We start from the raw sequence: 13,973 nt of genomic DNA, 5'->3' as shown, positions 1-13,973 counted from the left end.
TTGAATGAATCTGTCTCAAATTCCATATATAGGTTCCCCTAGGGCCGTAGTTGTGCATATTTGGATTTGGGACCTATCAATCAACAAGATGGCCGCCAAGGAGCCATCTTGGATTTTGATAGTTGAAGTTTGTTACTGCTGTTTTTCAGAAAGTACTGAAGCGATCTGTCTCAAATTTAATATGTAGTATGTTTGCAAAAGTTTGAAAAGCAGAGAAAAGATCCCTCTTTCCATTGTCAGACATAGATCATTCTTTGGTGGGCGCCAAGATCCCTCTGGGATCTCTTGTTTATAGAAATCTTGAAAACTGCCAACAAAACAATATTGGTGTGTATTTTTAGCCCACCATCATAAGATGGTTGGCTATCAAATAGCTTTTCGTCTATGGTCCGTCAATCTGTTAACGTTTCTTGTTACCACTATTTCTCAGAAAGTGCAGAAGGGATCTTTCTCAAATTTCATATGTAGGTTCCCATAGGGCCCTAGTTGTGCATATTGCATTTTGGGACTGATCGGTCAACAAGATGGCCGCCAGGCAACCATCTTGGATTTTGAGTTTGTTTTCGCTATTTTACAGAAAATACTGATGGGAGCCTTCTCAAATTTCATATGTAGATTCCCTTTGGGCCATAGTTGTGCATATTGCATTTAAGGAGTGATCGGTGAACAAAATGGCTGACAGGATGCCATCTTGACAATTGAAATTGATTACCTCTATTTTTCAGAACATACTGAAGGGATCTGTTTCAAATTTCACATGCAGGTTCCCCCTAGGGGTCTAGTTGTGCAAATTGCATTTCAGACCGATTGATGAACAAGATGGCCGCCATCTTGGATTTTGATAGTTGAAGCTTGTTACCGCTATTTCTCAGAAAGTACAAAAGGGATATATCTCAAATTTCATGTGCAGGTTCCCCTATAGGAGTCTAGTTGTGCATATTGCATTCTGGGACCGATCCGTCAACAAGATGACCGACAGGCCACCATCTTGGATTATGATAATTGAAGTTAGTTACCGCTATTTCTCAGAAAGTACTGAAATGATCAGTCTCGAATTTCATATGTAGTAATATGTAGTAAAAGTTTGAAAAGCTGAGAAAAGATCCCTCTGTCATGGCGCGGCGTCCGTCATCCGTCTGTCCGTCAACATTTCCTTTAAATCGCTACTAGTCATAGAGTTCTGCATGGATTGTAACCAAATTTGGCCACAAACATCCTTGGAGAAAGGGGAACAGAATTTGTATAAATTTTGGCTCTGACCCCCCGGGGGCAGGAGGGGTTGGGCCCAATAGGAGAAATAGAGGTAAATCCTATAAATTGCTACTTGTCCTAGAGTTCTGCATGGATTGTAACCAAATTTGGCCACAAACATCCTTGGGGAAGGGGGAACAGAACTTGTATAAATTTTGGCTCTGACCCTCCGGGGGCAGGAGGAGGGGGGCCCAATAGGAGAAATAGAGATAAATTCTATTAATCGCTACTTGTCCTAGAGTTCTGCATGGATTGTAACCAAATTTGGCCACAAACATCCTTGGGGGAGGAGGAACAGAACTTGTATAAATTTTGGCTCTGATCCCCCAGGGACAGGAGGGGCGGGGCCCAATAGGGGAAATTGAGGTAAATCCTTTAAATTGCTACTAGTCATAGAGTTCTGAATGGATTGTAACCAAATTTGGCCACAAACATCCTTGGGGGAAGGGGAACAGAACTTGTATAAATTTTGGCTCTGGTCCCCCAGGGGCAGGAAGGGCGGGGCCCAATAGGGGAAATAGAGGTCAATCCTTTAAATCGCTACTAGTCATAGAGTTCTGAATGGAATTGTAACCAAATTTGGCCACAAACATCCTTGGGGGAAGGGGAACAGAACTTGTATAAATTTTGGCTCTGGTCCCCAGGGCAGGAAGGGCGGGGCCCAATAGGGAAATAAAGGTAAATCCTTTAAATTGCTACTAGTCATAGAGTTCTGCATGGATTGTAACCAAATTTGGCCACAAACATCCTTGAGGGAGGAGGAACAGAACTTGTATAAATTTTGGCTCTGATCCCCGAGGGGCAGGAGGGGCGGGGCCCAATAGGGGAAATTGAGGTAAATCCTTTAAATTGCTACTAGTCATAGAGTTCTGAATGGAATGTAACCAAATTTGGCCACAAACATCCTTGGGGGAAGGGGAACAGAACTTGTATAAATTTTGGCTCCGGTCCCCCAGGGGCAGGAAGGGCGGGCCCAATAGGGGAAATACAGGTCAATCCTTTAAATTGCTACTAGTCATAGAGTTCTACATGAGTTGTAACCAAATTTGGCCACAAACATCCTTGGGGGAAGGGGAACAGACCTTGTATAAATTTTGGCTCTGACCCCCCCGGTGCAGGAAGGGTGGGGCCCAATAGGGGAAATAAAGGTAAATCCTTTAAATCGCTACTAGTCATAGAGTTCTGCATGGAATGTAACCAAATTTGGCCAGAAATATCTTTGGGAGAATAAGAACTGAGTTTGTATAAATTTTGGCTCTGGTCCCAGGGGGCAGGAGGGGCGGGGCCAAATAGGGGAATTATAGGTAAATCCTATAAATCGATACTTGTCCAAGAGTTCTGCATGGATTGTAACCAAATTTGGCCACAAACATCCTTTTTGGAAGGGAAACAGAACTTGTATAAATTTTGGCTCTGGCCCCCGGGGGCAGGACGGGTGGGGCCCAATAGGGGAAATAGAGGTAAATCCTATATATCGCTACTTGTCCTAGAGTTTTGCTTGGATTGTGACCAAATTTGGCCATAAACATCCTTGGAGGAAGGGGAACAGAACTTGTATAAATTTTGGCTCTGACCCCCTGGGGGCAGGAGGGGTGGGGCCCAATAGGGGATTTAGAGGTTAATATTAAAATTCCTTTACAAAAGAAACAATGAACCTGTATTCAGAACATTACTTGGCATTTCAAACCACGTTAGTAATGTAAATAACCTGTACGAAATAATCTGGTCGGACTGGAATCGGAATCTGATCGGATTTCAATGTTCAAAAATCTGCACGGATTAATATCTTCTCTTTACAGTATATCAAAATCTGATCATAATTTCCTGAATCCGATCGGGAAAACTTTTTTCTGATCGGAAAACAGGGGCGTAATATTTAAATGAATAGAGTAAGATTTTCCATATATGGAAAATCCGTGCAGAAAAAAATCCAGTTGTATTAAAATCTCAGCAGATAAAATCCGACTCAAAATTCCGACCAGAATTCAGAAAAAAAATCTGATCAGATTTTTCTAAAAACCCAATCGTATTTTGAATTTTATTCCGATTGGATTTTGGAAAAATAATCTGATCAGATTTTCTGCAAACCATGATAGTTTACTGTAGCCACATATCTGATCAGATTTATTAGTACACCAGGGAAGTCAACAAAATAAACAAAAAACTAACAAGAAAGTTTGTAAGCAGGATTTTTTATTCAATAATTATCTAATATAGAAGTTAAAAAAGTCAATTTAGTCCTTTAACCATATTATGGCTTTTAGCTCATATATCTATAATATTTCAATGCCTCTTTATATATATACACACATATATATAATTAAGTCCTTTAGATAATAAGACAATGTTTTATTTTCCATGATATTCTTGCTCCTCTTCGCATTAAAGAGTTTTTCCTGGTACAACTGATCCTTCCTTTCATTGATAGTTTAATTTGTTAAGTAGCAAGGTGTAACTGTTGACTTTACATTATCTGAAATACAGAAAAAAAACCATTCAATTTAGTTTAAAAAAAATAGTTGATCTTCTCTTATCAACATCCTAATCCTAATTTTACTTTTATATTAACATTATAGTTATAATTATAAAGCTGCATCAGTATTATAAATTCACTGAAATCCAATAAAATCACAGCTAGGTTTTAGGAAAACAAGCTGGACAAAAAGCATGCATTATTGTATATATGTATTGATTGACCTCTCTGACTGAGGTTTCAAACTATTTCTGCTCTGTACATGTATTTGACATATTTTAATAGTTCAAGTGGATGCAAGCTGTAAATTATAGCATAGTGATTCAATTTATGTTACAAACAATATACTGATGCTTCATAAATTCTAATTTTTGTGCTTTGTACTGATATATGATCCAACAATATTGATCTCAAGAAGGATTTTACTGGCAATACTATATTCAATATGACAATAGCATTCTCATCATTTAACTAAATATGTGTCCCACAAGTATCACAATAATTACATAGTATATATACTCTCCAAATATTTCTATGAATTTAGAACTCACCAGTATGAATATTGCTCTCATGGCTGAAATCTTCATCTCCTTCTCATTAATACATCCATAAATGCTCTTCTGTTAATGTAGTTGCATATTACCTTTTACTGAACCATAGAATCCAAAATAGCACAATATAGTTCCATTCCTAGAACACTTTTATAGTTATATATTCACACAAAATCACAGAGAAGAAAATAGTCTCCCTCCATCAACAGCATTCACTTTCAAAAGTGCTAGAATGTAGATTCTCGGTTAGAAAAATTGGGGCACAAGAAAGGATTTTCAATCTAAGTGCCATAGTAATTAAAAAGTGATTTAATTTCATTTGACATATTTGATTGAAAACAACTACATTACAGACATGTTTATGTAATTATGTAAACATAATTATCATATATTCCAGTAAATAGATTTAATAGATAAATCATACTTGTTTAGATATAAACATATGCCCTTTGGTTGGCCCCATGAATTTTTATGACTCAGAATCCTATCCCTTGACCTCCCTAGTCCAGTGCCCAGCTGGGCCCATGCATCTACATGATAAGAGATGTAGATCTCAGCAACATATTGGTTATATATACACACTGGCCTGGGATCTGGACTTAATTAGTATACATATATAATATCAAGACAGAAAAATTTAAAATTACCTAATTTACCTACCTGTTATGATAGCTATTAAATAATTAAATAAGAAGAACTTAAAAAATGAATTCTTTAATTGGAATATGTATTTATTATAATACCCGTTACATGTATTATGAAAATTGCCAGAGACTGATGGTACTGATGATCATAATAGTACAGGATATATTCTTGAACCTTGCAAAAAGACCACATTTTACCATACCAAATAGACTAGTTGCTGTTTGAATCACATTTGATTTGGAAACTCCTTTGGATAGTAGAAAAAATTTATATTGTGTAGAATTATTGATTTCAAAGTTAATTTATATGACATAAAAATTAATGTTTGCTGGCCCCTTTGCTCATATTAGAATGATGATATTACACATGTTTTATTTCAATATCTGCTGATAAAAAAATCTTAAATGAAACTAAAATTAAAAGAAGATAATTAATTGTTTTTTATGAATATGTTCAAGTGTTAAGTGAATTTGTGGGATTATATATACTCAAAGCTTGAAAATCTTTGTCTGTTTAAAGTTAAAGTTTGGAATCTGTATTTCAGTGAAAACTCTAAGTCAGAAAATCTGTGTCAGTGAAAACTCCAAGTCAGAAAATCTGTGTCAGTGAAAACTCTTAAGTCAGAAAATCTGACTCTGTCAATATTACAAAGTTCAGAAATCTGTGTCACAGTCGGAATATTTTTCCAATTCTCTAAAATCTAACTGGATATAGAATAGGATTTTACAGACTGGGATTTTTGCTTCTTAGAATCCGATCAGATATTGCACACAGAATCCGTGTCCGATCGGATTTTTGGTAAATTTTTAAGAATCCGATTGGATTCCAATCGGAATTTCTGTTTTTCCGATCAGAATCCGATTCTGAATTTCATACAGGAGGCCCTCTGGGCCTCTTGTTCACCAAAGAACCCTTCAGTAGACATTGTAAGTTTCTGATGTAATTGGTCACTGACCTTGAAAGTAGGTCAGGGTCATTTAAGTGAACAAACTTTGAATTGCGTCATTCAGAATCACCGTATCTAAGACCAATATTTGAGTACTTTTTTTGTATCGCCCGCCATGATGGTTTGCGAAGGCAATACTATGGTGTTACCTTTCCAGGGGCTGTTTTCGTCAACATTTTGCTTTTAAAGTTTTGTGTTTGGCTCTGTTTCTCAAAAAGTTTAAGTCCAATCCTGACCAAACTTTAAACATAGCTAAAGGACATCATTATCACCTCAACACATCTAATTATTGCAGGAGTCATTTCAGGCAGTAGGATGCAGAGGCTGTGAAACTTTGGGATGCTAAACTATTTATGACTTGACTTTAAAGTTTTGCATTCAGCTCCGTTTCTCAAAAACTATATATCCAATCCTAACCAAACTTTAAATATAGCTAAAGGACATCAATATCACCTCAACACACCTAATTATTGCAGGAGTCATTTCAGGGGTTGGGATTCAGAGGCTGTGAAACTTAGTGATGCTAAACTATATTAAGCTCTTTTTCTTAAAAAGTGTAAGTCTAATCCGAAACAATCTTGGAATATAGCAGTGATGCTAAACTATATTTGGCTCTTTTTCTTAACAAGAGGCCCATGGGCCTTAACGGTCACCTGAGTTAGAATATATAATGAAACAAATAATGAAACAAATTAAAGACATATAAACACTATATGCTGGGCCTTGAAGTTGGTCAGTGATTTATAAATTTGACCTTTTCAGACCATGAAGAGTATTTGCTTCCATCAAACCTGTGAACTTAGAGGTATTTTTGAAATTTTAATCAATTTGACCCTGTTTGGTCCTGCCCCTCTGGTCCCCCAGGGGGTCATCGAGGACGGATATGGATGTTAAAATGCTATATCTTCGGCTAATAATTCTAATCAAGTTTGACTAATTTCCTACGAAAATTGGGCAAATAATGTTCACAAATATGTTTTTCCTATATAAACTAAAGTAAACTTGACCCCTCCCCAGGGGGTAACGTGAGACCCCAAGATCATATAATTCACAGTTTTTATAAAACACCTGAAGACCTTTCCATCTATAATTATTTGATTCTACTATATCCAGAATTTTAGAAGATTTTCGAAGTTTTAGCCTATTTGACCCTTTTTTAGCCCCCCCCCCTGCCCCCAGGGGGTCGGCCAGGACCAATGTGGATATGATATTAAAATGCTATCTCAGGCTAATAATTCTAACCAAGTTTGACTCATTTCCTATGAAAATTGAGCAAAAAATGCTCATTAATGTGTTTTTCCTATATAAACTATAGTAAACTTGACCCCCTCCCCAAGGGGAAACAGGAGACCCCAGGGTCATATAATTTACAATTTTTATAAACAAACTTTAAGACCTTTTCATATCTATAAAGTGTATTTGATTATACCATTTCCAGAATTTTAAAAGAATATTTTTGAAGTTTTAGCCTATTTGACCTTTTTTTTGCCCCACCCCTCTGCCCCCAGGGGGTCGGCCTGGACCAATATGGATATGATATTAAAATGCTATCTCAGGCTAATAATTCTAACCAAGTTTGACTCGTTTCCAATGAAAATTGAGCAAAAAATGCTCATAAATGTGTTTTCCCTATATAAACTATAGTAAACTTGACCCCCTCCCCAAGGGGAAACAGGAGACCCCAGGGTCATATAATTCACAATTTTTGTAAAGGACCTTAAGACCTTTCTATTTATGAAAAGTATTTGTTTCTACCATTTCCAGAATTTCAGAAGAAGATTTTTGAAGTTTTAGCCTATTTGACCCTTTTTTAGCCCCGCCCCTCTGCCCCCAGGGGGTCGGCCAGAACCAATGTGGATATGATATTAAAATGCTATCTCAGGCTATTAATTCTAACCAAGTTTGACTCGTTTCCAATGAAAATTGAGCAAAAAATGCTCATAAATGTGTTTTCCCTATATAAAACTATAGTAAACTTGACCCCAGGGTCATATAATTCACAATTTTTGTAAAGGACCTTAAGACCTTTCTATTTATGAAAAGTATTTGATTCTACCATATCCAGAATTTTAGAAGAAGATTTTTGAAGTTTTAGCCTATTTGACCCGTTTTGACCCCGCCTCTAAGACCCCTGGGGGTCAGTTATAGAAAATTTGTTAATAGGATTAAATGGCCATCTCATACTGATAATTCTGACAACATTTGACTCATTTCCTACAACAAATGACCAAATAATGCGCAAAAATGTGTTTTCTCAATATAAAGTATAGTAAACTTAACCCCCTCCCCAGGAGGAAACTAGAGACCCCAGGGTCATATAATTCACAATTTTTGTAAAGGACCTTAAGACCTTTCTATCTATGAAGAGTATTTGATTCTACCACATCTGTGAGTAGAGAAGAAGATTTTTGAAATTTTACCCCTTTTGGCCCCTCCCACAGCCCCCTGGGGGGTGGGGACCATATAATTCACAATTTTGATTGGCCTTATGCCTTAGAAGGTTTGTGCAAAATTTCATTGAAATTGCTTCAGCAGTTTTGGAGAAGAAGTCGAAAATGTAAATTGTTTACGGACATGCGACGGACGACGGACAACGCACGACGCACGACGACGGACAAAAGGCGATTAGAATAGGTCACTTGAGACTTCGTCTCAGGTGACCTAAAAAGTGTAAGTCTAATCCTAAACAATCTTGAGAATATAGCTAAAGGCCATCTTGCAGGATTCATTTCATGTCGTGGGATTCAGATGCTGTAGGACAAAATTATGCTGCATTTCACATTTCCTTCATTTTGTTTTAGTTTCAGATGTTTTTAAATATTCCATTATAGTTATGTAATAAATAAACAAAGTGGTATGGGCAATACTTATAATTACACATAATTCTTGTTTTAAGATTTCCACATACTTGACTGCTGTGACCTTATCCTAACATGGCCAATATCAGGTCTCTGGAGATTGCTATATACATATGCATTCTTACTCTGTATGCCTCAGTAAAGCTATAGACTGACCAAAGCAATCTATTGGCCAGAAGTATCTACAATTGATCATTTATGACCTGTTTCCAAATGACTGCCATGGATGGTTTACAGTTCATTAAAAAAATCACACGAGATTTACTTCTTATTACTTTTCATTTCAAAACTTCAACAACACAAAAAATGTACAAATATTTACATTAATTCAGCATTTCAAAAAAAAAAAAAAAAAAGGATTTGCCATTTACAAACAGTAACGAGAAACAGATTTAGTACAAAAGATCTTTCTAGACTGCAGTCTTTTCTGTTGTTTTCTTTTTCTTGCTTATCTTGTTTGTTTTCACAGCTTCCTGTTTGCTTTTGTCCAAATATACCTATAAGTGAGATAGTTGATTAAAGTTAATGTATTAATGGACAATGAAGTTTTCTCACTTTGAGGCATGATGGTATTTATTTAAGCATTAAACTATCTTTTTATGAAATCTACGGTCTATATATACATGCAGATGCCAGAGCTTTTCAGACAATCTCCATAATGGATCTGTATAGACCATAGATTTCTTAAAAAATTTAGTTTGATTGCTATATTTATCTATTTACTCATTTATGGGTCTCTGCTTTAAAGCTGTTGAGGCTATAAGACCAAGAAAACCTTTAATCACAATGATTTTAATACATAAAAATAAAACACTAGTTGACGTCATTAATCCACCATACATTTTTACCTGTCCAGCAATGTCACCATAATATTCTATATAACAAAGTAAATGTGGTAATTAACTTAGCTCAAAAGGACTTTGGAGTTAGGCCACACAAGACCTTGCACCACGAGATTCTTAGACACTTTTACTTATATGTAATGGTGCGTTCCAGAATCTCAAAGGTTTTCTGTTTCCACCTCTTTGGTCGTCCCACGGGAAGGAAACCAGTTTGTTCTTTCCTCTTCATTACAATCTCATCTCGTCTATATTATATAAAAGATGTTAGCTGAATCAGTATACTGTAAAAGTACTTACCGGTATTTTGGTACGCAGTGATGAATTTGTGCATCATAATAATTTCTCTATCAAAGACATGCATAAAATCCAATCAGCACAATGTTATTTTAGCCTGAGATGATGTAATAACTATCAGGTGCAGTAACATTTTTTCCAGGTTGAGAGAAAAATCCTTTGAATGTCCAGACTAAGGTACAACAGGCTTACACTGCTGATGATTGAGGCATTGAAATGTTGGCAGTAACGTCTAACTCACATTTGTAAAAAAGCTCCCTGAACGTTTAGATCTCAAATTTGATTAACAAGATGACCGTTAACTGTTAGGATCATTTAGTCGTTCAAGGATGTACCAGGTTTAGGAGGTAGGGCATACATGGTGTATCAAAAAAAAAACCCATGACCAGCAGTCAGAACTTGACAACTGCCCCATATGGATTCAAACTTGCAACCCAGAGGTGGAGGGCTTTTGGTGATATATCAGGACATCTTAACCACAGGGATGACTACACCCCAAACAGTATTAAAGCATGCGAGAGTCTGAAGGCGAAAGTACACATAATACAGGTAACCCAAATACCCTTATAAGGAAATCTTTGGAAACTACGAAACTCTGGTAGCCTTGGTTACCACTGATAGCCTTAGTTACCACTGGTAGCCTTAGGTTACCTCTGGTAGCCTTGGTTACCACTGGTAGCCTTAGTTGCCTCTGGTAGCCTTGGTTACCACTGAGTCACCCAATCACCCTTCAGTTTACTTACTTCTCCTCTCTCTCTATTATACGTAGAGCTGTGACAATGAGGGTCGGTTCTCGTCGTACAGTGATGAGTACCCTGCCCATAATGATCCACAACTGTTTCCCTAGGTCCTCAGAAAGCTTCTCTACATCCTTAAAATACTTTGTGAGAGTCTGAAACAACCAATAAAACACTGATAGCATTACCTTTATGTAAACACAAAGAACATTCCTTATATATGTGTGAGAGGGAGCCAATCTTTATAAGTAAGTGACCAACATTCAATGCCATATCGGACTCATTCTCTTATACAGTTTTATCTCAGTAATTGTAGATGCACCTATGAGTCATCAGATATGAGCATCCTCGATGCACCTGGTGTTGCTGTTCCACCCCTGGACTATCTCATGGTAAAACTAAAGGCATCAAAAGAACTTTATAATGGTACACTGTAGTTGACTGTGTGGCTTTGAAGTCGGGCGTCGCTGTCTTAATAGTCAACAAAGCAAGTCTTTGTAGGCCTGTGATTGGTCAGATTTTTTTCCCCTTCTGAACTGCCTTCAGTTTTACTATGAGATAGACCAGGGATGGATATAACATCAGTAATAGTAACCCCTGGAGTACCGAGGATGGATATAAGTTGCAGAAGGATTATCGAAATGATCAAGGACACAATGCCAAAATTACATCCCTGTATCTCATCTTATATTTATATATTTATAGGACACAATGCCAAAAATTACATTCCTGTATCTCATCTTATATTTATATATTTATGGACACAATGCCAAAATTACATCCCTGTATCTCATCTTATATTTATATATTTATAGACACAATGCCAAAATTACATTCCTGTATCTCATCTTATATTTATATATTTATAGACACAATGCCAAAATTACATTCCTGTATCTCATCTTATATTTAATATTTATGGACACAATGCCAAAATTACATTCCTGTATCTCATCTTATATTTACATATTTATGGACACAATGCCAAAATTACATTCCTGTATCTCATCTTATATTTATATATTTATAGGACACAATGCCAAAATTACATCCCTGTATCTCATCTTATATTTATTATATTTTATAGACACAATGCCAAAATTACATCCCTGTATCTCATCTTATATTTATATATTTATAGACACAATGCCAAAATTACATTTCCTGTATCTCATCTTATATTTATATATTTATGGACACAATGCCAAAATTACATTCCTGTATCTCATCTTATATTTATATATTTATAGACACAATGCCAAAAATTACATCCCTGTATCTCATCTTATATTTTATATATTTATAGACACAATGCCAAAATTACATCCCTGTATCTCATCTTATATTTATATATTTATAGACACAATGCCAAAATTACATTCCTGTATCTCATCTTATATTTACATATTTATGGACACAATGCCAAAATTACATCCCTGTATCTCATCTTATATTTATATACTCATTTATAGGAAATACAAATTGAAGTTATGTTATTATACCATGATAGAACCTGTGAAGGGATGCTTACATTATTATCTGTTGGAGACTTCTGTGGCTGTTTATGAAGTTCAAACATAAGGTCATCTCGTGCCATCTCAAGGTCAGTGAGACTGTCAGAAAGTAAATAATGAAACATCCTCATGTACATAAATTATATACTTTGTATACTAGGCTAGGTATAACTTACTATCAGTTACATGCAAATTAAAATTGCTTTTAAAAATACTATTTGAGTCATATTTTGATAGTGTGCAGCATGTTAATATCTGAAATGTTTAACAGTTTCAATAATAACCAAAGAGAGATAATTGATTGTATATATTCCAACAGGTGGTAGCTTAGGCCGTTTTCGATTATGCTGTTTGACTGGTTGGACCTAGTTGTTCGTTTATGAATTAAAGACGGACCTGGTGATTTTTATGTTTTCAGACAAGCTTTGACAAAGCCCTCACAGGCCTGTATCATAAACTGCAGGTTTGTCAAGATTTATACTTGAAATAAAGACTTTTACAAATGGTCGAACCAGTTGTTCTGCATGAACGAAAACAGTCTTTAGTTCTTTGTCAGGGGATGTAATTTGTTCAAGGGGAGATCACTTACTGTTTGTTTGTCAAGGGAGATAACTTACTGTTTATGTGCCTGTAGAAGTTTACTTTCATTAATAAATTCAGCTGTCTTCCTCACACTTTCAGGTACAGTAAAGATGTGCTTCAGATTTTCCATGGCAGAACCAAGCTGTTTGAAAATACAGATAAAATGATAAACTATTCTCCTTCAAAGGAACAATTTTCTTCTAAAATTCCATTAAATTACACAAAAGAGCTTACATCTGCAGTAATTTTGCAACCCTCCTGACATTACAACTCTCAAGGAAATCTGTGCAGACAACTTCCATAGTTCAGATTTTGTTGTAATTTTATCTTAATGACTTTTTCTTGTTTTCTCATTCTTGATTTTTCACAAAACTGTAGCAGAATTTTCAATCTATTTATTCTACTTAACTCAGAGAAAGGGACATGATCCAATATTCTTGACAAACAGACTCAGTTATGCAGAATTGATCTTTATGTAACAGAATTTTGTACAAGTCTGCGTCTGCCATAAAACATCTGACCTCAATTAGAAGGTAAATCTCTGAAGTTCAGTTCCAATAAGGCTTTTTGTATAACCCTGATATATAGGGTTCAAGAAATACTTCTATACTGATGATATTCTACAAACTATAGGGCACAAACAAAACAGATTATCATGTTCAATGCTTACCTGACAAAAACTGTTGTTTTCTTTGTTTACAGAACTCAGTTTATCTTTCAATGGCTGGATAGATTTATAGGTCTCTTCTACTACATCCAAACTGAAAAGGTCAAACAAAAATATAACACATCATCTAAATCATTGTATTAAAATTCTGACAAAGATTCAATCATGTTGTATGTCAAACAACATAGAAATAAAGATATCATTCTTTATATTTGTATCAACATGCTTTTTCATGTATCAAACATTTATCTTTTAAGGATATGACTGTTCTATATTTCTTTGTAAATGTTTTTCTTTTAATTGGCTGAGACTTCAACACAATATCCACTGTAACCTTGATATGCCATGTTTACATATCCAAGGTAACCATGATATCCCAGGTTTACATATCCAAGGTAACCATGATATCCCAGGTTTACATATCCAAGGTAACCATGATATCCCAGGTTTACATATCCAAGGTAACCATGATATCCCAGGTTTACATATCCACGGTAACCTTGATATCCCAGGTTTACATTATCCAAGGTAACCATGATATCCCAGGTTTACATATCCAAGGTAACCATGATATAGGTTACCTATCCAAGTGTAAACCTGATATCCCAGGTTT

At 35.7% G+C, this 13,973-nt stretch overlaps 1 protein-coding gene and 1 long non-coding RNA gene across 2 annotated transcripts; both read right to left on the bottom strand.

Moving 5' to 3' along the window:
- Positions 1 to 3,427: 3,427 nt before the first annotated feature.
- LOC138325967 (uncharacterized) lies at positions 3,428 to 5,850 on the bottom strand. Its single transcript, XR_011208846.1, has 2 exons — positions 4,276 to 5,850; positions 3,428 to 3,724 (listed from the first exon to the last, which is right to left on the bottom strand). It is a non-coding gene; the product is annotated as an uncharacterized lncRNA (long non-coding RNA).
- Positions 5,851 to 9,693: 3,843 nt separating this feature from the next.
- On the bottom strand, positions 9,694 to 13,466 carry LOC138326532 (exocyst complex component 3-like). Its single transcript, XM_069272631.1, has 5 exons — positions 13,364 to 13,466; positions 12,729 to 12,835; positions 12,129 to 12,210; positions 10,604 to 10,752; positions 9,694 to 9,811 (listed from the first exon to the last, which is right to left on the bottom strand). The coding sequence occupies exons 2-5, from the start codon at positions 12,821 to 12,823 to the stop codon at positions 9,694 to 9,696; spliced, it is 444 nt and encodes a 147-aa protein (XP_069128732.1). The 5' UTR covers positions 12,824 to 12,835; positions 13,364 to 13,466.
- Between the last annotated feature and the right edge of the window lie 507 nt (positions 13,467 to 13,973).

Source organism: Argopecten irradians, chromosome 6 (assembly GCF_041381155.1).
Source record: "Argopecten irradians isolate NY chromosome 6, Ai_NY, whole genome shotgun sequence".
Lineage (NCBI taxonomy): Eukaryota > Metazoa > Mollusca > Bivalvia > Pectinida > Pectinidae > Argopecten > Argopecten irradians.
This window is presented reverse-complemented; position numbering and strand designations above follow the sequence as displayed.